The sequence below is a fragment of the Fusarium oxysporum genome, chromosome 11 (assembly GCF_000149955.1).
Source record: "Fusarium oxysporum f. sp. lycopersici 4287 chromosome 11, whole genome shotgun sequence".
NCBI lineage: Eukaryota > Fungi > Ascomycota > Sordariomycetes > Hypocreales > Nectriaceae > Fusarium > Fusarium oxysporum.
The window spans coordinates 536512-558295 of NC_030996.1; the positions used below are offsets into that span (position 1 = coordinate 536512).

At 48.8% G+C, this 21784-nt stretch overlaps 9 protein-coding genes and 1 non-coding gene across 13 annotated transcripts; 4 read left to right on the forward strand and 6 right to left on the reverse strand.

The window, feature by feature from the left end:
* The first annotated feature begins 50 nt into the window (after positions 1-50).
* Positions 51-150, forward strand: FOXG_20078. Its single transcript has one exon. It is a non-coding gene; the product is annotated as a tRNA-Phe (tRNA).
* FOXG_09564 (uncharacterized protein) lies at positions 130-3383 on the forward strand. Of its 2 annotated transcripts, XM_018388781.1 has the most exons (5): positions 493-672; positions 730-1279; positions 1328-1369; positions 1420-2485; positions 2536-2846. In XM_018388781.1, the coding sequence occupies exons 2-5, from the start codon at positions 882-884 to the stop codon at positions 2671-2673; spliced, it is 1644 nt and encodes a 547-aa protein (XP_018246904.1). In that variant the 5' UTR covers positions 493-672; positions 730-881; the 3' UTR covers positions 2674-2846. The 2 variants fall into 2 exon arrangements, with proteins under 2 accessions (XP_018246903.1, XP_018246904.1); XM_018388780.1 differs by having other exon boundaries at positions 130-1279; positions 2536-3383.
* A 298-nt stretch (positions 3384-3681) lies between these two features.
* On the forward strand, positions 3682-5062 carry FOXG_09565 (uncharacterized protein). Its single transcript, XM_018388782.1, has 2 exons — positions 3682-4231; positions 4282-5062. Exons 1-2 carry the CDS (start codon positions 3985-3987, stop codon positions 4389-4391), a joined length of 357 nt encoding a protein of 118 aa, XP_018246905.1. The 5' UTR covers positions 3682-3984; the 3' UTR covers positions 4392-5062.
* FOXG_09566 (uncharacterized protein) lies at positions 3868-6026 on the reverse strand. Of its 2 annotated transcripts, XM_018388784.1 has the most exons (3): positions 5676-6026; positions 5170-5614; positions 4432-5114 (listed from the first exon to the last, which is right to left on the reverse strand). In XM_018388784.1, exons 2-3 carry the CDS (start codon positions 5435-5437, stop codon positions 4660-4662), a joined length of 723 nt encoding a protein of 240 aa, XP_018246907.1. In that variant the 5' UTR covers positions 5438-5614; positions 5676-6026; the 3' UTR covers positions 4432-4659. The 2 variants fall into 2 exon arrangements, with proteins under 2 accessions (XP_018246906.1, XP_018246907.1); XM_018388783.1 differs by having other exon boundaries at positions 3868-5114; positions 5170-6026.
* A 543-nt stretch (positions 6027-6569) lies between these two features.
* On the reverse strand, positions 6570-8700 carry FOXG_20079 (uncharacterized protein). Its single transcript, XM_018400362.1, has 9 exons — positions 8420-8700; positions 8343-8369; positions 8167-8272; positions 7981-8121; positions 7860-7903; positions 7761-7798; positions 7565-7705; positions 7096-7515; positions 6570-7019 (listed from the first exon to the last, which is right to left on the reverse strand). Exons 1-9 carry the CDS (start codon positions 8465-8467, stop codon positions 6983-6985), a joined length of 1002 nt encoding a protein of 333 aa, XP_018246908.1. The 5' UTR covers positions 8468-8700; the 3' UTR covers positions 6570-6982.
* Positions 8701-8801: 101 nt separating this feature from the next.
* FOXG_09569 (uncharacterized protein) lies at positions 8802-10562 on the forward strand. The gene is made up of 2 exons (XM_018388785.1): positions 8802-9860; positions 9936-10562. The coding sequence occupies exons 1-2, from the start codon at positions 8975-8977 to the stop codon at positions 10259-10261; spliced, it is 1212 nt and encodes a 403-aa protein (XP_018246909.1). The 5' UTR covers positions 8802-8974; the 3' UTR covers positions 10262-10562.
* A 680-nt stretch (positions 10563-11242) lies between these two features.
* On the reverse strand, positions 11243-13958 carry FOXG_09570 (sialidase-1). The gene has a single exon (XM_018388786.1). It carries the CDS (start codon positions 13442-13444, stop codon positions 11405-11407), a length of 2040 nt encoding a protein of 679 aa, XP_018246910.1. The 5' UTR covers positions 13445-13958; the 3' UTR covers positions 11243-11404.
* Positions 13959-15158: 1200 nt separating this feature from the next.
* FOXG_09571 (beta-glucosidase) lies at positions 15159-18282 on the reverse strand. 2 transcript variants are annotated; one of them, XM_018388787.1, is made up of 4 exons: positions 18042-18282; positions 17511-17990; positions 17376-17464; positions 15159-17329 (listed from the first exon to the last, which is right to left on the reverse strand). In XM_018388787.1, the coding sequence occupies exons 2-4, from the start codon at positions 17794-17796 to the stop codon at positions 15449-15451; spliced, it is 2256 nt and encodes a 751-aa protein (XP_018246911.1). In that variant the 5' UTR covers positions 17797-17990; positions 18042-18282; the 3' UTR covers positions 15159-15448. The 2 variants fall into 2 exon arrangements, with proteins under 2 accessions (XP_018246911.1, XP_018246912.1); XM_018388788.1 differs by having other exon boundaries at positions 15159-17464.
* Positions 18283-18669: 387 nt separating this feature from the next.
* FOXG_09572 (uncharacterized protein) lies at positions 18670-19875 on the reverse strand (the record flags this gene model as incomplete). Its single annotated transcript, XM_018388789.1, has 2 exons — positions 18670-19570; positions 19616-19875. 2 exons carry the CDS (start codon positions 19873-19875, stop codon positions 18832-18834), a joined length of 999 nt encoding a protein of 332 aa, XP_018246913.1. The 3' UTR covers positions 18670-18831.
* Positions 19876-20361: 486 nt separating this feature from the next.
* FOXG_20080 (uncharacterized protein) lies at positions 20362-20765 on the reverse strand (the record flags this gene model as incomplete). Its single annotated transcript, XM_018400363.1, has 3 exons — positions 20362-20420; positions 20468-20694; positions 20746-20765. 3 exons carry the CDS (start codon positions 20763-20765, stop codon positions 20362-20364), a joined length of 306 nt encoding a protein of 101 aa, XP_018246914.1.
* Between the last annotated feature and the right edge of the window lie 1019 nt (positions 20766-21784).

The window sequence follows — 21784 nt, forward strand, 5'->3', positions numbered from 1 at the left end:
TGCAAATATAATTCTGCTTTCGAGCTTCAAATACCATCAGTTATTAGTCAGCGGGTTTAGCTCAGTTGGGAGAGCGTCAGACTGAAGTAAAAACTTCAATCAATATCAAACGATATCTGAAGGTCGTGTGTTCGATCCACACAAACCGCATTCTTTTTTCCTTTTGTTCATGGCGACATCTCGTAGGCGCCTACTCTTATGCTGCGATTTTCTTTGCGTGCCGTTGAGACATGGCTCCTCAAGTATCTGTCCATTGGTGATGGCGTTAAGACTCTTGGTCCCCGGCTGCCCTCAAGCTGACAGTCTGCTTACTTGAGGTCATATCGCCGCATGACAATGAACAAAAGACCGCGGCATTTGTCACTTCTTTATGTACACAATATGGCAATTGAACGTGCTGAATGGATAGGTTGTCGGAGCCTTGCTTACGCCAAGAGATCCTTCCGCTTCAATTTTCTCTGCTGACAGGCTCGGGAGATTAGCAGAACCCACCTAGCGCGACAACTTCAACGATGTGCCGAGCCTTATCAGATTGAACTAAAGATTGTTGTTTGTTCGCGAGTGCCCAAACAAACAACTGACGTTGACTTTCCTCAATTAGTTTTCTCTGCCTACATTCGTCATTGGCGCAACGTTGAATCGAGCCCGCCAACGTTGCACAGCACAAACAAGGCCTTGTTGCGGTGTCGCCCGATGATGACACGACAAAAGCTGATTGATTATCAAAAGGATCAATCGTTAAATTAAATCTCAAGGATCTTGATCGACGGATACTTCCGCCTCCGTCTCCGTCTCCGTCCGCTGGGATCTGTACCCCTGCAGCCTCCACTTCACATTACTCTATATCACGCTGAGATTTCCCATCCGTGTACTGCGAACTCATGGACTTTGCCCAAACTCCTCTTGTCAACCAGTCGAAGCGCTTCGGAGCAAAGATGAAGTCTCTTCTTGGTCCTCTACTCCTCGGCGCGTCGCGCCTTGCAACCGCGACAAATGGTGCTGATTCGCTGGTTGCCCGTGCAGAATCATCGCTGAAGTGGGAGCCTTGTAAGCTCGATCTTCCCGATGCGGCAAAGGAACTGTTGAAGGCTGGTGATTGCGCGACTATTGAAGTTCCGCTTGATTATACGGATAAAAAGTCGGACAAGACGGTCGAACTTCAATTGATCCGCTACAATGCTACCAAGGAACCCTTCAAGGGTAGCGTTCTCTGGAATCCCGGCGGTCCGGGAATTTCTGGTATCGAGACTCTTGCTTATCTCGGACAGGACTTCCGCGAGTAAGTATCCTCCGGTGCGCTATTGAGACAAACTGACACGATTTCTAGCATCATGGGCGGCCATCACAACATCATCTCATTTGACCCTCGGTATATTTGCCCGTCTACCGTATTGAGTGAGCTACACTAACACCAGGCAGAGGCGTTGGCCGAACCATTCCCTTTGCCTGTGGCAAGAATGCTTCTACTGAGCTCACCCGCCGCAGTCTAGAGCCTCTTCCCCAAGCAGACCTCTGGGAATACGTGAAGAACGAGGGCTGGCAGACCATGCAGGCTATTGCTGAGTCCTGCTACGAAACCCAGCAGGAACACGGCCGCTTCCTCAGCACAGCTTTCACTGCTCGTGACATGATGAAGATCGTCGACGCTCTCGGTGAAGATGGCAAGCTTCGCTTCTGGGGCATTTCTTATGGAACTATCCTCGGCCAAGTCGCCGCTGCTATGTTTCCTGATCGCATTGGTCGTCTTCTTCTTGACTCGAACTCCTTGGCTGACGCATACCTTACGTCGACTGGTGTTGGTGGACCGCATGACACTGAGAAGTCGCTTGTGCATTTGTTTGCTGAGTGTGTTGAGCTCGGTACCAAGTATTGCAAAGTGGCCAACTACTCTGGTAGCAGCACTACTGTTGAGGATTTGAGAGATGCTACGGTTGAGACCTTCCAGAAGTTGAAAGACCTGAAGACTCTGCCTGATGGTCTTTCATCCAAGGACTATCCCTACGCCGGCAACTCTATCTTGAAGCAGTTGAAGTACGGTATTATGAACTTGCTATCAAGCCCTTTCAACTATCCCTCAGTGGTAGAGATTCTCTCTTACGCTTTTGAGGGAGACTACAAGAAGGCTCTCAGTGTCTACAAGGAGGATACATCCGAGTGGAACCTTGGTACTAACGCATTCCAGGGTATTGCTTGCTCCGAGTCATCGTTCCGTGTCAGCAACCCTGAGGACCTTTACTCTATGTACCAGGCTCATCTAGCTGGAAGTTCCTTCGGAGATGCCATCGCAGCTGACTATGTCGCCTGCGCTGCTTGGAAGTTCGACGCTGCTGAGGGCGTTGATACCAACACGCTCCGAAACGTCAACACAAGCTTCCCAGTGCTCGTTGTCAACAACGCAAACGATCCTATCACTTCCCTGAACCATGCTTGGCAAGTTTCTTCTCGATTTAGAGAGAGTCGACTGTTGATTAATGAGGGAGTTGGGGTAAGTATGCTTCCATCGTTTTGGCAAGATTTTAAGCTAACATGTTACAGCATGGAGTCACATCGCATGCTTCCAACTGTACTCTTGAGGCTATTGCTGCTTACTTTGTTGACGGCGCTCTTCCAGATGTTGGTACGAGGTGCAAGCCCAACATGCCAGCTTTCAAGGTCGCTCTCCCCAACGCATAAAATGGTTGGCTTGGTGCTGCTGCAGAAGACGGTGAAGATGAAGATATGGTTGTAAGACGGTTGTATCACTATATAGCATGTATTAAAAATGTCTATTCCCAGAAAAAGAGTGATAACTGCATACCGCTAGTGCATCATCGGCCGCCACTGTATGTGCCACTTGATAACCCTGCAAGCAAACGAGACATAAAATCCTTTCGAAACGGAGTGGACGGAGGATGTTGTGATTCCATCGCCAACAAAAGAGTCAGGTTAAAAATAAAACAGCAAAAAGTCTAGCTCGTATGCTTATCCAAACATGCTTATATGAATAAGCGGAGTTCCAGAACCTTATGGATCAAGGCAGCCAAGATTGTGATACCTGAACAGAAGCGTGACCAACTTTCGAGAACTGTGGTCCATGTTGCATTGCATATACGTCGTGTTTGACGATGTGACGCGTAGAAGCAGAATCAGCGGATGAACCGGCTCCCGCATCATGAGTATCGTGAGATTCCATCATAACCGGATTATCGGCGGGAAATGCGGGGGAGGATGATGTAAACTATCTCGACGTGGGGTCGGAGTTTTTAGCCGCGACTAAATTTAGGTATCGATGCTTGGAGGTGATCAATCGGGAAGCATGGAGATGGCCGCGTCATAAGTTGAATAAGCATAGGATAGGACTTATGGATACTCTAAATGCTGAGGTTTTGATACATACACGAGATTTGCATCGCCTTGCTGTGTTGTGAAGTGAGAGAGATCTTCGAGAGGGTTACAGTCATTGCTCGTATTTGACATCACCAGCATCACATGGATCGTCCCAATAGGGCCATGGTGCGTTGACACGGCACAGTCCGTCCCCGGCACATGATACCTGCTGCATATTTCTCAAGTTCCACTGATCGACTCTGATAGCAGCGGAGTTCATTCTCTGTGAAAATGATTGGGAAAAGCGTTTACTTGATCGGTTTTGGCCGTGTGCTGGAAAAGATACGAGCTGTAGTGGGCTCACACTGCTGTATTGCTAGTGCTGACAGTGCAGCTCGTATCGCGGCTGGTTCTGTATTGGGCTTCAATTTTCAGCTGTACTTCCAGAAGCATCAGACACTTACAGCCACAGACTTGACGTAGTGATCTTCTCTCTTAGCCCATTATTGCCTTAGTAGAATGTAAAGTTGCGTTGACTATCTCAATTGTATTTAAAGTCAACTCCATTCCCGCAATAGACCAAACTCTCATCATCACTCAACAGCCATCAATCAATCACCCCGCACTGCAGCACTAAGTTAGCTCACACTTTCACATCTTCACATTTCAACCACCAAAATGCATTTTGCTACCATCATCGCTACTGCTGCTCTCGTCATGGGCGTCGCTGCTGAGCCTGCTTCCAAGGATCTCCCCTTCAACGTCATTTCTGCCCGCATTTGGAGCTCTAAAGACTGCGGAGGTGACAACAACAACGGAAACCTCGGTGAATTGACCACGCATCGTGATGAGCTCAATGAATGCTTCAAGTTCACCGACAAGGTCAAATCTGTGAGCCAGTATGAGCATGCTAAGGGCTGCAAGCGTAATAACTCCCTTGTCACTACAAGTGCAAGATTGCTGACATGTTTATAGTTCTTCTTTTCACAGACAGCAACTGCAAGCGTGGACAGAAGACTGTCAAGGATGACCAGTGTCGCGAGACTTCTTCTCACTTCAGCAGCTACAAGACTGTTTGCAACTGAGATTTCACGACCGATGAGTTTAGATATAATGATGAATGAATGGGCGCGAGACGATAATGGACTAATGGCTGAGACGATAATGGCATCATGAGACCGAGTTATGGACATTCCTTTGGCAAAGAGGTCGTATGAATTAATATACAGCATTGAATTAACTAAGATTATGCATGATTTGAACCAGATCCACTGTCTAAACTCCCTCTATGCTTGTCTTGTCTTCTAAGGGGCATATCCCGCATACCCTGGTCTCATATCTTGAACGTGTCGCTTAAGCAGTGCCCTGGGTGAGGTAGCCAGTGAGGCCATCGAAGATGTTGGAGACGGGCTGGATGATGGGTCCAAGAGGGGTGCCCGAAAGGGTGTTGAGGATGTTGGAGAGGATGTCGACGAGACCGGGAACGATGTCGCCGATGAGCTGTGTGACGAGGCCGAGGAGGGTGGCGACGGTCTGGAAGAGGAGCTCGAAAGCGCTGCCGATAACGTTGTCGAGACCAAGGACGCTCAGGACCTCCTTGGCGACACCGACGAGCTCGTGGAGAAGTTGGATGACGAGGCCGAGAATGACCTTGACGTCGGGGATGTTGATCTTGATGCTGACGACATCCTTGAGCTGGTTGACAACGGCGGTGAGGAGCACGTTGAGGGAGTGGACTTCGGCAGTGACGACCTTGACGGCGGCAGCCTTGGAGATGGCGTTGGACTTGACCTTGGTGATGACCTCCTCTGCAGATATTGTTAACAATCTATGTGACTTGGACCCTATGGTTGGTTGACTTACTGATGGTGGTGGTCTGGCTCTTGACCTGCTCAACAGCAATGGTGAGAACCTTAACAACACCGCCAGTGTTGGAGACGTTGACAGCGGTGATCTTCTTGGTAACTGTCTTGGTGACGGTCTGAGAGGTAGCGATGCTCTCAACCTGGCTGACAGCACCGTTAGGAGCAACAGCTGGGACAGCTGGGACCTGACGAGCAGCAACCTGAGCAGCAGGAGCAGCCATGGCCGAAGCGGCCAGAGCAGCGAGGGAGAAAAGGCTGAACTTCATGATGAATAAAAACGTAACTAAATAAAGAGTGACTTGGTGAGATTTTGCTTGAAAAAGAGTGACTGGGTTGAGATGTGAGAGTGGATGGTTGGGTGAATGTCAAAACCGATTGACTTTTGGAGTTTCTTATATACATCTTGAGCAGACATAGATAGTGACCCTAGATAGGAGACGATACTACACGGCATAAGCGAAAGTTAGATCTTCAAGCCGTTTTTGCACATCGGATGAAACCGACAGTTGGGATGGACCGGGGGGACCGTTCATCGCTGCTCTGTTTGGCTCGATGGTTGGTGTTGAAACACGCGATTGTGGAGCGATGAAACATCGCCAACTGCCGAGTCGATCGCAATAAACAAAACGTTGGATTCCGCCAGAGATCGTCCTTTTGTGTTGCTGGAAGGATGACGTCGATGGCACTCTGGCGTGTCATCGGTCAAGTCAAGTTGCAGGGGTCTTGAGAGTTGGGGATAGCTTCCTCTGTGACCTGCAACTCAGTATCGAGATAAATCCTCCCATAAAACCAGCGTATGTAAATTTTCAAAGACTTCCAGGCACAGGTACTGTTTTCAAATGACTGACATTGGCTTGAAATGGTAAATGGCAATGGAAAGGTTATGACGCGGGATCTTCGGGATAGCACTCTCGCCAATGCAACGCCGATCCACCGTCCGTTTCGTTTAATTACACCCGCATCTTGAGGGCACATTTGAGCGCCCATGACAAAAGCGCCCCATGCTGAGGAATATCGCAATAGACAACGAAACTTCACTCATTTTCATTTTGCCATACCTCCTTTTCCTTGGTTCTGGGACAGCCTTTGATGGCTCGGCTGGTGTCTGAAGGGCGTTCATTCAGTATGACGTTTTTTTGGATAAGCATAATAGATTACTGCGGAGTCTGGGAATTGCATGCGTTGGCGTATAACCGTGCGGCTCATCACGTTGCCATATTGAGTCATGCTAGTGCAATGAAATCCATCTGTCAAAAACGGCTTCAAGGTAGACGCATGATCTATATGTCACGGGAGTCTTAGTGATCCATTGCATCTACATTGGTGTTCCTATGTAAGCAAGACTCACAGATTCGAGCGACTTCATCTCTGTTAGACATCAAATGATGTCTTAGAGCAGGAGGATTGTCGTAAAGCTGGATGAAGCATCAACCGAACTTAAGCATGGGGCTGCATGATCACGGAATCTCCCCCTTGCCTCAAGTAATCTTCCACCAGACAGAAAAATGACAATAAGAGAGAATCCGTCGAAAAATTCCTGAAAGATAGCTCGGAGACAACGTTCTAATTCTACTTACCCCTGATCGCCACGCGAGGAACAGGGGAAAGGTCTAAGCGTCAAATGTGACCCTGACTCGCAAGACTTGACAAACCTAATCTACAGGGTAATCGAGAGTCAAATAAACAGAATACCAATAATCCGATTGAGTTCCTCGTCAAGTGATTTGTATTGGTGAATCTGCTTGCTGGTATCCTATCTTCAGATTCTAATGGCGAGTCTACTCTCACATGAAACATCATTCTTGTTGCCATTAGTCGCCCTGTGGCTTTTGAGCATAGACAACATAGCTAAAGAAATGTTAGAATGATTATGAGAACTAACTTGCTCCCTTGGAGTAAGCGCAGATTTTTAGGGGCAACTTACTAAGGCCAGTACCCATGCATTCTTGGATTCTTAATTTCCTTTCTCAAAAATGCAAGGAAGACAGTGACTTCAGCATCCGTCCATCCAAGACCTTTCTGAAACATCCTCGTTACCATAGCTTCAAGTCCACTTAGCAGATTCTCCATCTCCCAAGCCCCCAGGAGCTTCATACGCGGATCTTTGGGCCATGGGTTGAATGGAAGCTTGAAAACTCGCTCTGTGACATTTTGGTATCCGCGTTCTTCAAGCCAGCCTTTCCACCGCATGGGGTCTGTCAGACTGGCGCCAAACTTCGCAGAGCCCTGCTCCATCATTGTTGAGAATTTGCGGAGATAGCTGTCTTCAGGGATGGAGTCGTCGTCGCAACCGAGAACGCCGACGATGGCTTGGAATTCGACCCATCCGCCTCTTCTAAGATGTCTGGTGGAATTAGTTATTGATATCGCATGCGAGAAGAGTTAGGGCTTACGTGTATGTTTGGTCAATCAGGGCTGGCCAGTCTCGAATTGCTAGTAGAAGATCTCGGGCAAAAACGAAGTCAAAGCTATCTTTTTTCCATGTCCATTCTCTTTCAATATCGTCGACCTCAAAGTGACAATTTGGTGGTACCCTTTCAGAAATCAGTGTCAGAAAGTCTCACAGTTGGGATCGCATCGATCACTTACCAGTCAGGTTGCGTCGGTGCAACATCCGTCCCAATGACCTGGGAGCTCGTCAGTCACAGCTCACCCGATGTGACCATGGCAGCAAGATCCTGTACTCACCTCTGCAGATGGAAACTCTTCTGCCATTTCAATCGACCATATCCCTGATATCAAAATTGTCAGCAAGGAATCCCTTATCGATACAATCCTTTCACACCAAAGAAAATGAGGCTTCACGAACCTGTGCCGCAGCCAAGATCTAGAATCCTCTGAGGCTTCTCTAGAGGCGCCAAATAACGGTTCTTTCCAATCAACGCGCAATATTTAGCATGGCACATATCGATGCGATCAAGCTCAGCCTCATCCATTGGTAATCCATATTCTGAAATTTGTTAGCACTGGCTAAGCGATTTACTGAGAGACTTGCCCTCTTTGCCATACACGGCGTAGGTTCTTCCGCCTTCGACCTTTCCATGTAGAATAGAAGATGTCAGAGATGTCAAAGATGACCGCTCACTCTCATTATCGTAAGCCTATATTTCATCACATTGCTGGTTAGCAAGTGGAGCCATTTGGATGAGTCGCATCAATAGGCCCACTAACCTCATCGTCAGTGACACTCTGCAAACCCTAGACAAATCCGTTTAGTCCGATTTCAGCCCTACAGGGAATAAACTTACAGTGTCAGGCTGTATAACCTCTTCTTCGGGAGCACGAGGAGACGACATTACGGCACTGTTGGTATCACAATCGTTTGTGCATCAGAATCATGCAAAGTGGACACGGTCAAAAGGAGAAGTTGAGCAAATATCGAAACAAACTCGCCATAGTGATAATCATCCTCGATACTGCGATACTGCGATAAATGCCACCGGACCAAGCCTTCCATCACTTGGGCCGTGCCGCAGTTCAAACTCCAGTTTATCACGGATATAATATTCTGATTGGGTCGTGATCTGCATGGTTGAGGCACTTTACCCGGGATTACAGAACCTCGGCTGGATATATACCCACTTACTAACCTGTTTTGTTAGGAAGCGAACGCTCATGGACTGATATGATCTGAGTCCCTGCTTGGCTGTTGCTGCTGCCCCGCCTGAAGCACTCTTAAGTGAATATACTATTCACATGGTCTACGGAACATGCGGTGACAATTGCCATCTCCGCAAATACAGACCCAGCGGTTGAATCCTTCAAGCCACATCTCGATATCTTTAAAATCTCAAATATTTACAATGGTTCACCCCAAAGCTGAAAAGGCCCTCGAAGAGGCAAAGAAACTAGTCGCCCAGCTCGAATCATACGAGGATGATCCCATCAGCCACCAAAATGTCCTCAAGCAGACGGAAGCAGTTCGCTCAGCTTTCCAGGATCCCATGGATCAGATGACACACCTAATGGAGCAATTCAGTCTCGGATGCGCTTTCCATACAATTCTTGGAATCCGGGCATACCACGCCATGCCCGAAGATGGCAGTCCCATCGCCGCTGAGGAATTGGCTCGCATTACCAATGTGGCTACTACTGTGATTCAGCGCATTTACCGTGTTGCTGTGAATCATGGTGTCTTTGTTGAGACGGCGCCTGATACCTATGCTCATAATGACCTTTCACGGATTTTGAACCCCAGGGGGTTGGGTTCATTCTTCATGATTGTGCTGGAGTTTAGTCGTGCTTGGATGCATCTTCCTGAATATCTGAAGTCTCACAAGCCTGAAGATGTTTTCGATCTCACTAAATCTCCTGCTGTTTACTCGGTTGGCAAGGAACATCTTGGAAAGTCATACTATGAGCTGCTGGAGATGGACCCTGATCCTGAGCGACGCGAGCTCTGGAATGCCAACATGGTTGCTGTTGATGAGTTGATGCCTGTCGTTGGCATGTTCCCGTTTGCATCGCTCAAAAACGAGGTGGCTCAGGATCCTGAACGACCTTTCTTGGTGGATATCGGTGCTGGCCGTGGTCAGTCGTGCATCGCCATCCGCAAAGACATTGGTGATGCCTTTGACGCGAAGTATATCCTACAGGACCTCCCTGGTGTCATTGACTCGATGGATCCCAAGGACTATCCAGACTTTGAACTTATGACTTACGATGCCTTTACGCCGCAGCCTGTCAAGAGTAAGTGACTCCCCGGAGTCGATAAGCGCATCGTAGCCACGCCTCTGGTTCATAGCAACGACTGACCTTTCGCAGACGCCCGTATTTACTTCATGCGCCGCTTCCTTCACGACTTCTATACTCCAGTCTGTATCGAATTCGTCAAGAACACCGCATCAGCCATGGGACCCGATTCCCGTCTGATCATATGCGACCAGCTGATTCCTGACATGGTCGAGAAAGACAAGTTCACAGATCTGTACTGGCTCGATTTTGCACTTCTCGCCATGACCGGCCAGGAGAAGAAGAAAGCCGATTTCGAAGAGATTTTTGAAGCTGCTGGTCTGGAGTTGGTCAAAATTTACCCATCTGCCTATGGATGTACTGCGATGCTGGAGGCGAGGTTGAAGAAGCCTGAGTAGGTGCTTTGGAGCTCGGTGGCAGGAGTATGATACTAAAATTAGGTGGCTACTTTACTTCTATGCTTTATACTTATACGGTGTTCTTAACTAGTTCATTTGATGTTAGCTGTGCAGCCCAGCTGTTGTAACGTTCATGTCAGAAATGAAAGCTACGACTCCGTGAAGCTGTCAGCAACAATGACGCAGTCATTTTCAACAAATAGGACGTTTCCCGCTATGGCTAGTATGTTTCAGTGCTAGATGTCTTAGGGCTGTCTTGTACAGAAGCTGTCATCAGCGTGAACATGTCGTCTGTCATCCTGATGACACCCATCACGAGCCACTAACTGAACCTCAGTCTTTGGTGGCGTCCTCTCGTCTGTGCCACATTTATGAATGACAGTCAGCTGCATAATTTACGCACCGTCCGAGCGTACTTCATCCCGACCCTGCTTAAGCCATCTGCATGTCTCTGCAGGAACGAAATGCTTTCCCGTACGTGCCGAACCTGGCTTGCATTCGGGTGAGCCACAGGGTCGCAGCATACAGTGACACGCAATATATCTATTTCTGTCGTCTGATAGTGTCATGTGCAATGTTTCTGCAGCCATTACCCGTGAAGCCTCAAAACTCTAATTGTGAGCGTTGTGAACCTGGTTCCCGGGTTCATTAAACTCTATGGCCACTAGTGTCACTGAACAGACAAATGTCTTGGAAACCCGTGTTCTTGGTATGTCGGGATATCCCAGCGCAATGGGTTAAACGTCGTCGTAAAACAATTTTGACTTCTCTTGGTTCGTGTTGCGTGTTCATGAGGCTGTACAGATTACGGTATGGCCCGATCACGAAGGTTAACATGGATCTGAAGATAAACTTTGTCGGCATTTGAATACGGTTCTACTGTCTCTAGTGACATGGTCAGGATGATGAACGTCAGCTCGGCAATTGGTTCATCGCCATTGTGAGACGTGCAGTCACATATGAAGTTATCCAAAAAGAAAAATGATGCAAGAAATTTGTATTAGATAGTAGCGTGACGTCTGTGTCAATATATCCAACTGCAATTGGTATCAAAGTATATACATAATGAATCAGGATACTTGTACTATCCTCGCTAGTATTATAAATGCAAAGAAATCATTTTATCGCAATGTAGGCATTAGATCAGATAGTGACCTTAATGGTGCTGGCAACGCTGGGAACACCAGCGTTGTTGAGGACGAAGAGCATCCAGTAGCCAGGGAGGGCAATACCAGAATCATTAGGGATCTTGAAAGAGTACTTGTTGGTACCAGCACCTGTCAAGGCCAAAGGAATGCGGCGCTGATCAGTGTTGACAACATGTGTCGCAGTTCCGTATCGGATGAGCGAGGCGCTCTTAATGGCGCTGTTGGCAGTGACGGTGATGGTGCTGCCGACCTTGGCAGTAGTTGCCGAAACAGCAGTGATCTTGGGGCGGGTAGCAAGGTTGCCGTTGCCATCGAGAAGATACTGAGGGGTGAATATCTGAGCGTCAAAGTGGTTGGTCTTGCAGCCACCGCAAAGGCCACCGCCACCGTTGAAGACAGTAGCATCTGGCAGCAGCAGAGACATACTGTGATACGTGCGGGGAATAGTGTTGGTTTGTTGCTTAGTGAATGTGTTGGAGGAGGAAATGAACATCTCGGGCTCGAGCTGAGCGTTGGTGTCGGTGAAGGGGTCGGAGTAGGATTGACCGCCAGTGATGAAGACGTTTCCGTCAGGGAGGATGACAGAGGTAGCGAAGACACGAGCGTGAATGCCAGCACCGTTGTTTCCAACGAGGGCGGTCTGGGCGATAGCACCGGGCTCGTCAATGGTGAGAACGTGAGCGTTGGCTGTGGCAGGAGCCTGCTGGTAGCTGGTAGCACCGCCAAAGGTGAGAATCTTGCCATTGAGGGCATCAAACATGGCAACATTGCCGTTCATGGAGTCAGGGTCAATTCTACCGTTCTTTCGTCGAGTACCAGCAGCCTTGGTGTCACCCTGAGTTCCCCTAGTGGTGTAGTACCAGTTCATGGCTGTGCTGGGTCCAGCCTGGAAAACACTGTTCTTCTTCCAGCCAAAGAGCCAGGCGTGGTTGTCAGCCTTGTAGACACCCTCCTTGTCCTTGGTGAGCATAGGGCCGACGAGACACTTGGGAAGGGAGGTCCAGGTTTTGGCCTTGGGGTCGTAGATTTCACCGTTCTTGCCGCCACGGGGGCCGCTCCATGAACCACCGATGGTAAAAACGCGGCCGTCAGAGCAAGTAGCAGATGATTGGTAACCACGAGCAATCTGCATGTCAGGGCCAGGAACCCAGTTACCATCAGGCATGAGAATGGTAGTCTTCTTGGCATCGTTGCCACCAGTGACGACAATTTGTCCCTCGCCGTCCATGGAAATACCAGGGCAGAACATGTCGTGATGATTGTTGGAAACATTGCGGTTGGAGATGACGTTGGTCTTGGGGTCCCAGATAGAAGTGAGAGTGAAGCCACCACGGGGAGTGGTGCCTTGGAAAGCATCATATCGGTAAGCAGACCAGATGACGACCTTTCCGGAGACAGGCTCAACGGCACCAGCGACGGGAATGACGGGGAAGTCAAGAGTAGGACCCCACTTTCCAAGGCCCTTGGCAGGAGGGCTGTACTTGAGAGCGTTGTAGACAACAAAGTCGGCAATAGCAATCCAAGGATAGTCGGGGTTCACGTTAGAAAGGGCAACAAAGCGAAGATAGCGAGCAGGCTGAATCTCAAAGTTTGTGATCCAGGGGTACTTGTCTCCCCAGTAAGTTCCAAAGGCAACGGGCTTTCCCCAGTTGGTACCGTCAGAGCTGAGGTAGACTTCATGGCGACCAATCCAGTTACGGGTGTTGCCGTCTTGGCGAGGGGTAATTTGGAGACCGCTGACATACTGAGTCTGCTTCATGTCAATGGTGATGGTGTGAGGAGGCGGCGTGTTGGTTGTGCCATAGGGAGTCTGCCAGAAGGTGTTCTTGTCACCATCGATGGCTCTACCACAGGGGTAATTTGAGGCCTGGCTGGAACACTTGACAGTCCATCCCTTGCGGTCAATGGGGTTTGAACCAACTGGGGGAGCAGCTGCGAATTTTCCAGGCTGTTGTCCCTGCTGCTCTGGTGGGATGGCAGTGGCTGCATTGAACAAGGCACCAAGGCACAAAGCCAAGTTGTAGAAAGACTTCATCTTGGAAGAGAGATAAGCGACAGTCACAAGCCTAAACCAAGAGTGGCAAAAAGAGAGAAGAAACGAGAGGGAGTGAGTGAACGAGCGGGCTGGAGAGGGCTAGGAGACGGACGATGCATATTTATTGATTTCGTTCTATTTACGACGCCCCTAAATAGGTGCATGCAATAGACCTGCACAATATGCAGCCCGATGCAGTGTGCACACCCATTCTGTCAGTTCGGGCGTTACTAAACATGGACAGGACGGGTCAGAAAAAAACAGAGTTGGACTTTTTATGAAGGGACGGCCTGAACAAAGACGCACAGGCGGAAAAAGTCATCGGCTGCCGGGAACTGCAAGTTACATTGGCCCGTTCAGTTGAGGCGTCGACGCTTGGGCAATCAGAAGCAAACTCAACTGTTCGGCCGGGCCAGGCTGTACACCAAGTTTAGTTTCAAGAGGAACTGCCATCTCGAAAACTCACACCACGAGATTGGCCGTCGTTAGCCCCGAATACAGCAAAGACCTGCTGCAGGCTAATGTGCGTATGTACAGAAAGACCCCTGTAAGCTGAAACGGCGAGACCAATCAGTGGATGTCAGTAAGATGCAGCCACAAAAGCCAAGCGCAAGTACATCGTCATTTATTGTGTTGGGGTAGGTACTTGAAGGTCAGTGTGTTGGGCTGCCCGGGCCGGGTCTACCTTGGTCTGGGTCTGGCCCTGACTGCGGCTGCGGCTGCGACTGTGACTGATGCCCAGAGGGGTTTGAATACACGTGTGCATGCGTGCAAAGAGATGACGTGAGACAAGAGAGAAAGCTCACGTGCAGGATAAAAACTCAAAGATCCTGACTGATTGAGTGATTTAAACCGACCTGCTTATACATTTTCCCCTGTCTCCAAGTTCACCGCTGCAGTGAGGGGCCTGAGGGGGAACCTTTGGTGCTTATTGTTGCAACCAACATGAGGCTGCAATATTATGAAATCACTGAAGCGACGTGCAGATCGAATGCAAGTCGGTTCGTATAGACCCTGCTCGTGGCGCAAAGAATGCTTATTTTGGGTAACGAGACTGGCCAAGCAAACACTTGCACGTTCTCGCCCAAGAGAATACTGTCTCCATGGCGTACCCCACTGCAAGGTACCCCTGGCCCTGGTGATCGGCCTAACGAGTGGCACTAAAAGACCGTTGATTCGCTAGCTCGAGGATCTCATCACGAGGAGAGCCTGAATGGTCAGCGGAATTTATCCTTCCCTCTTCTTGTCTCGCCCAAAAAAACTGAAAAGTTAGCCCGACGCGCCGGTTAAGGCGGGGAAGATTCGCCCAAGGATTCCGGGAGAATGGAGGACAATCATACAAGGGTCGACGTTACATCTGACGTCCTTCACTGAGAGTTTCCCTAGCAGAAATGAGAGAGGCAGCCGCCACTCAATTTCCATTACCGCGCCGTCAACCAGAAATTCCGCACTACGGGCGATTTCACGACGCGATAAACAAGTGGCGCCTCTGATCACAGGGGCTCAATCTTGACCTCGCTCCCGATCGCCAGGTATGTTAGCTTCTTGATCCGCAAATTAGCACCAAGATTTGAGACAAACTCCACATGATTTACATCCAACGAGAAGACGGTATTTGCAAAATGTGGATTCTCCATTACCTAAGCGCGAGAAATCTGCGTTTCAAAAAGTTCCATATTTCGTTATCGCAACACGATGACGACAAGGTGATTCCACTAAAATAGATTTCTTGTCCGACCTGAAACTCTGTGCAGAGTTTACATAAAAGTATCGCGGCAAGTGGGCGGTAAATGCACAGACAGTGCATAATTCATAATCTGAGTGCAAGGAAATTCTGCTATTGGTCAAATCGTAAAGGAATCCCCTATTAATGTGCAGCACAGCCTGGTCAAAAGATGAAGATCGACCATGATGTTTTGATAGATCAGAGCTAATTCCCCAAGCCTAGAATCTCATCAATCCCCGGCTGCAACCTCGGTTCTCCTCAGATTGATGTCGGGATATCTACGAATCGTATGATACTGGTCCCTTGACGTCGTGCTCACAGCCCAGGTCGTCAGTGAAGCAGACAGCATCCAACTTATCGCTTGCAGACCCCAGCCAAATCTTAAACTCCCCATCAAGGACAAGCCAGTCCTGAGCCTTGACATCCCAGACGCTCAAGTCCTTCCTGGTCAAGGTCAATTGCACGGTCTCGCTCGAGCCAGGCTCTAAAACCTTGGTCTTCTCAAAGTCGCGCAGCTGGATGACGGGAGTCTCGTATCCGGCAACGCTCGGAAATTGGACGTAGGCCTGCACAGAAGCTTTGCCGGAGAATTTGGAACCTGCGTTAGTCACCACTACGGACAGAGTATAAGCTTCGTCCCAGAGAGCAGGGTTGCCGCCTGAAACACCGCCCGCCTTGGGGAGAGCCGTCTTCTGCGCGGTGGAGTAGCCGTCTGGGTAAGGGTATTTGGATGTCTCGGCTTTTGCGGCGGCGGACTTTGCGTCGGATTCGGAGAGCCAAGAGTATAGGTAGCGCCAGACGGTTTTAAAGCTGCTGGGTTTAATCGCTTCTTTGTAGTCTGGAATGTCTTGCGAATAGTCCAGAACCTTTCCTTTTGCGGGTCGCTTGGGAGGATACTGGCTCAGCTGGGTGCCTCTCTTGATGGTCGCATTCGTGTACGTAAAGTTGGTATAGCTGAGTCCATGGCCGAACGCATAACGAGGTTGAATCTTTTCCTTGTTAAGCCAGCGGTAGTCGATAAACAGTCCTTCACTGTAGGTATCCTGCGGCGCATCGATGAAGCCCGAGTCAATGAGTTTGGTGACACTTTCGGGCATGTCGTCTTCCTTCTTGGTGATGGAATAGGGTAAGTGACCGCACGGCGACGCGTCGCCAAACAAGATGTTGGTGAGAGACTTTCCAGCCTCTTGTCCGGGGAGATGGGCAACTAAGACAGACTTGACTGATGGGAGATCAATCCATTGATCAACGAGGACGGGCCCGACAGTGTGAATGACAACGACGACATTCTTGTACTTGGCTGCGGCAGCTTTGATAAGTGCATCGCCGTTGTGCCATACATTCAGCTTGTCCGCGTTCCGATCACCATTGTTACCCTCAACCGTGTACTGGTTCTCGCCTGAATCAGAGGTAACAAAGACAATTGCAACGTCGTCATCAGAAGGGCTCGGAACTGATGGGAACTTGTCTGTGTTGTAGAACGTGACATCTCCGGCTGCCTTCTTGATGGCGCCGATGGGGTCGTCGAGATACATGTAGTCAACTGTACCCGAGCCCCAACCTTGACCCAGCGTGCCCTTGTTGCAGCTTCGATCGACACAGGCATTGGCGCCATCGGGGTTGGTTTGTGCGCCAGTGCCAAAGACCTTAAGTGAGCTCTTGGTGCTCAGTGGAAGAAGCCTTTCGTCGTTCTTGAGAAGAGTGATGGCGTCTTGGGCGATTTGTCGGGCGATCTCATCATGGTCGTCCTGAACTTGAACATATTGGTTGACAACTCCCGAGGGCGAGTTAGGCCATGCTGCTGGATACAGAGGACCGACTCTGTTGTATGTGTTGGTGTCAAAGTTGACAGATGGAAAGTCTTTGTCTTGTTCGAACTGATACCAGGTTGCCACGATACGAGTAGCCATATCGTTCAATCTCGACATGGGAACCGAGCCATTGAGTGCGGATCGGGTTAGCTCGTACATCCATAGAGAATTGCCAAAGAGAGGGATGATGGTATCACCAGGCATGCTCATGTCCATTCCTGCAATGGCGGATTGTACGCCAGTGATTTGAGAGAGCCAGTCTGTCATGACGAAGCCTTGGAAGCCAAGCTCTTCTTTCAACAAGGCGTTGATGAGATATGAGTGCTCACTGGATATAGTGCCGTTGACCTACACTTGTTAGTCATGGTGAGTGAGAAGCGTTAGATAGACCAACTCGGTTATAAGCTGTCATGGTCGCTCCAACTCCAACTTTCACTGCCTCCGCAAAAGGCCAGAGATACAGCTCATGCATAGTTCGGTCATCTGATATGATTAGCAACGCATTGTCAGGGACGAGGAATGATCTAACCAATGTTTGCCGAGTATGCAGGAGATACAACATCAGTAGTCTGTCGCCGATACATCTCCTGCTCATTTCCAATAAGATGCTTGACCGTAGCGATGACTCCCTGCTCTTGAACTCCCTTGATAGTCTCGCGTGCACCGATACCTTGCAGCGATGGGTCTGTTCCAAAGCCTTCCCAGTTGCGTCCGCCCTTTGGCTTTCGACCGATAGGACCAACAGACGGACCAAGCCAGACGTTGACGCCTTTACCACGAGCTTCCTTTCCAATTGCTACACCACGTTCATACATCAGCTTCTTGTCGAAAGTTGCGCCGGCTGTGATTCCATCTGGGAATACGGTGACATTGTCGGCAAGTCGAACGCCATTGGCAGCGTCGTTGAGACAGAGTTGAGGGAAGCCAACGCGGTCAGCTGATCCAGTGTTACCGTTGCAAGGACTGTTATGTCAGTATAAGTAGTGAAGTGAGAGACAAGTGTCGTACCCTGCTTCCTGTTAGTGACGAGTCTATCTCACCCTAGATTTCTTTTTCTTACCCATAAAGAGACCTGTGCCAGCTGTAATATTGGTCTTCTCAGCCAACGTCATAGAATCAACCATCTTCTTAGCTCTGGCATAGCTATCGGCCCATGCTTCATCCCATCCTCCATAAGGAGCTGGGTAGTATGGCGCAGCAACAAACCCATCCGCGACATTCTTCGCACTCGAACCCACGGCCACGAAATTGGCCAAAGTGAATGCAACCTTAGCGAGAGTCATTTTTCGTATCAATTGGGCCTCGACTAGAGAAGACAGAAACATCGAAAGGCCGTGCGGTCTTATACAAGTCAACTAGTAGCCAGTAACATATGATCAACCTTATTCCACCGAATCTAGCATCCAATTCGTACACTGTCTCCGAATTATAGGGTCATGTGTGAATGTACACTATCTCCGAATTATGGGGTCATGTGTGAATGTACCGTGAGGAGCGCATGGGATTCCGAACCAAACCTTGATTTTAGTTGTCGATTGCCCAATCAGGTTCGCGGAAATGTCGCTCTACGGAGTTGATACAGCAAAAAGGGTATATCATCCGAACGATGCAACAGGGGGAGATGAAGATCAGCTGAATTAATTCTCTGCCGAAACGGTGAAAGAAACGAAACATGCTATTCTCTCAATAGAAATGCCGAATAAACATGTGATTCTATCAAGATAGGCTCGAGATGCGTGCTATCTATGCATCATAGTTGATATCGACCTCATACTATCCTTCCCCGCTCGGCTATATAGCCGTCGCTATACACCCTCTTCATCGCCTCCAAGGGTCGACCACGAGGTCGTTTACTCACCTCCTTCCTTCTTTGACTTGATCTTCTTTCGCTCCATTCCGATACTTGCCAAAAAGGCGACGCCGCCAAGTGACGTCGATACAAGGAAGGCATTTGAGATACCATACCTAAACGCATCTCTGACGTGGGCGAGAGAATCAGCCGACACGACATGTTCCAAATCAGTCCCTCCTGCCGCGATAACAGCTTGGATGTCAATGTCGGCTATTGTATTTAGCCTTTGGCGGAGAGAGTTCTGGAAGACGTTTTGGGAGATGGACAGACCCACAGAACCTCCCAGGGCTTGGGATAGGATGATCAGCACCGTTCCCAGGGGAATGTCACCTGCTACCAAGACGACTTGTACGGCAAAGATTGGGATCTGGATCGCTATGCCGAAGCCAGCTCCAGCTAGAACTTCGTAGCCAAACCATCTCGCCAGTGGGGTGTTTTGTGAGATCGTGTACAGCAGACCTGCACCAATTGTGAAGATGGCTGAGCCAGCCCACATAAATGGGACGTAGTATCCCAACCAAGTGATAATAGAGCCGGTAATAAGAGTAGCTATCGTGACGGTAACCCCGTGGGGAAGAATGTCAACACCAGATGATTGGGGGTCCACTCCCTTGACAGCCTGGAAATAAAACGGCAGATGGTAACTCTGCGTGGTCATAGCTCCTTGATACAGCGCAGAGAAAAGGCATCCAAGGAAGACGGATCTCTGTGAGATGATGCGAGGACGGATCAATGCACTATACGAGTCAGCGATGACGACGTCAGATAGGAAAGGCACTCACGCTTCTCCTTGTCGTATTTGTATGTACACGAAGAGCGTCAGAAGAAGACCAAAACCAACAAGACAGCCCCAGACCCGTGAATCGGACCAAGGATGTTTGGTGCCTCCCCATTGTAGAGCCAGGAAGAGGCATACTAGAGCTCCTGCAAGAATCACTGCGCTTTTGAGGCCGAGGCCAAGTATCTTTTCCTTGAGGGTATGGTCGCTGTCTGGAGCTTCACCGAGGGAGATAGGATAATAAAAACAGATTATGAGAGCCATTATGGCACCCATAGCTTCGCCATTGATTAACACTCGGGTGAATGTTTTTAAAGGGAAACTTACGCAAGTTGATCCAGAAACAAAATCTCCAGGTAAGTTGCTTCGAATGAGTGAATACACCACCAAGCGAGGGGCCAATGACAGACGCTATGCCATACATACTGGAGATTATGGCCAGCAGTAATGGCCTTTTTCTCATCTCAACGATCTTGGAAATGATGATCATGGCACCGCAGAATACCCCCGCTGCGCCGAGCCCAGCTATGGCTCTACCGATGATGAAGGCTGCTGAACTCGGTGCTGCAGCGCAAAGAATAGAACCCCCTTCAAAGATGATCGAAGAGATTAAGTATACCCATTTGAGATTGAAGAAGGTATATATCTTGCCGAAGGTAGGTTGGAAGGACATTTGGGTGAGGAGATAGGCTGATGCATACCAGGCTGTCGAAAGAATATCAGCAGAATAACTTCTTTGAACAGACGGATCTACTTGCCAACGTCGCCCAGACTATCAAACTTGCTCGTAATCTTTGGGATAGCAGTAGCTTCAGCCAGTCAGTGGAATTTCAAAAATGGATAAAGGGATCTCTACCAATGATACTATTATCCAGAGCGATCATCAATACACCAACCATGAGTGAAAGTGACATCAGTACTAGGGGTAATCCATGGAGGTAGTTATCCTCCTCCTGTGATGGTTCTCCGTCAACAGCCTCATCTTGACGGATACCTGCCTCAAGATTCGCCGGCGGGCGAGACTTCTCCCTGTCTTCAGTCCCTAAAGAAGCGTTTATCGGAGACTTGGTGTCCTCCTGTTGTCTATGTTATGGTCAGCAATCCTTGTGTTCTTGTTTGATGAGTTGTACTGACATGGGCTCCCCGGGATCCATTACGGTACCAGCCATCACTCAGAACCTCTCGGCAAACTCTTGGCGCCATTTCTGATCCCATTAGGTTTCCATAGCATCTTAAGTAGTCTGAGAGCAATCTATCAATGTTTTTTTGGGCATCACACCATGTAATACGGCTGTATTGAAGTATTACGTTATTTTGCAGCGTCGCACTCGCACTCGCACTAACCACCGCATTCGCTTGTCAGAAGATAAGCAATGCATAAAGATCTGATCATTCTCAACGTTATTTGACCACCAATTGCTAAGCAAGAATCTTGATTTGATCATCTCCCTCATGAACAGCTTCGCTTTTGGGACATTCACTCCTGCGAGGAGTGCGTTCTGGGTAAGGCTTTTATGCATAATCGTTAGGTCTAGATTCCCGGGGCATAATTAAGCAGTGATAAGCTAAAATCTGATACAGGAGTCTTACTGCTTGATAATGATCTTAGAATGTCTCACTGACACAGTCATAAGTACATATGTTGTGTTGAGGCTTGTCTAAGCACTGGTGATTTTACCCGGATCGTGCTTACGTTGGCAGACTCTTTATCGACACTATATCGGATTTCTTATAAATGGACGGCTGACTATTTCAATGTTGTTATATGACCGGCTGTTTCGAAAACAAGTAAAAGTAGGCTCTACATTCAACGTTATCGACATATGGCTTCAGATTTATTGGGCAGTTATCTGGACGGGGAGCCAATACACGACCAGAACGAAGAGGTGGATCGCTTGTAGATCCTGACATAGCAGTCCAGTACATTAGAGTAAGAAATTTGATTTGAGAACCCTTAGCTGATTTATTGCTAGTACCATTCTTCCCAAAGTCGGAATGTTAGAAACGTTTGTTTGTTTGTTTGTTTGTTTGTATATTTTTCGTCTGGGTGGCTGTAACGAAGCCAGATCTCCTACTGGAGCAAAAGACGTGCTGAGCTAGCTAGGTACAGGGAAACCCCGCTTCCTTCACCATCCAGCATACCAATGGCACAAAAGGTGCTGTATTTCTCAAG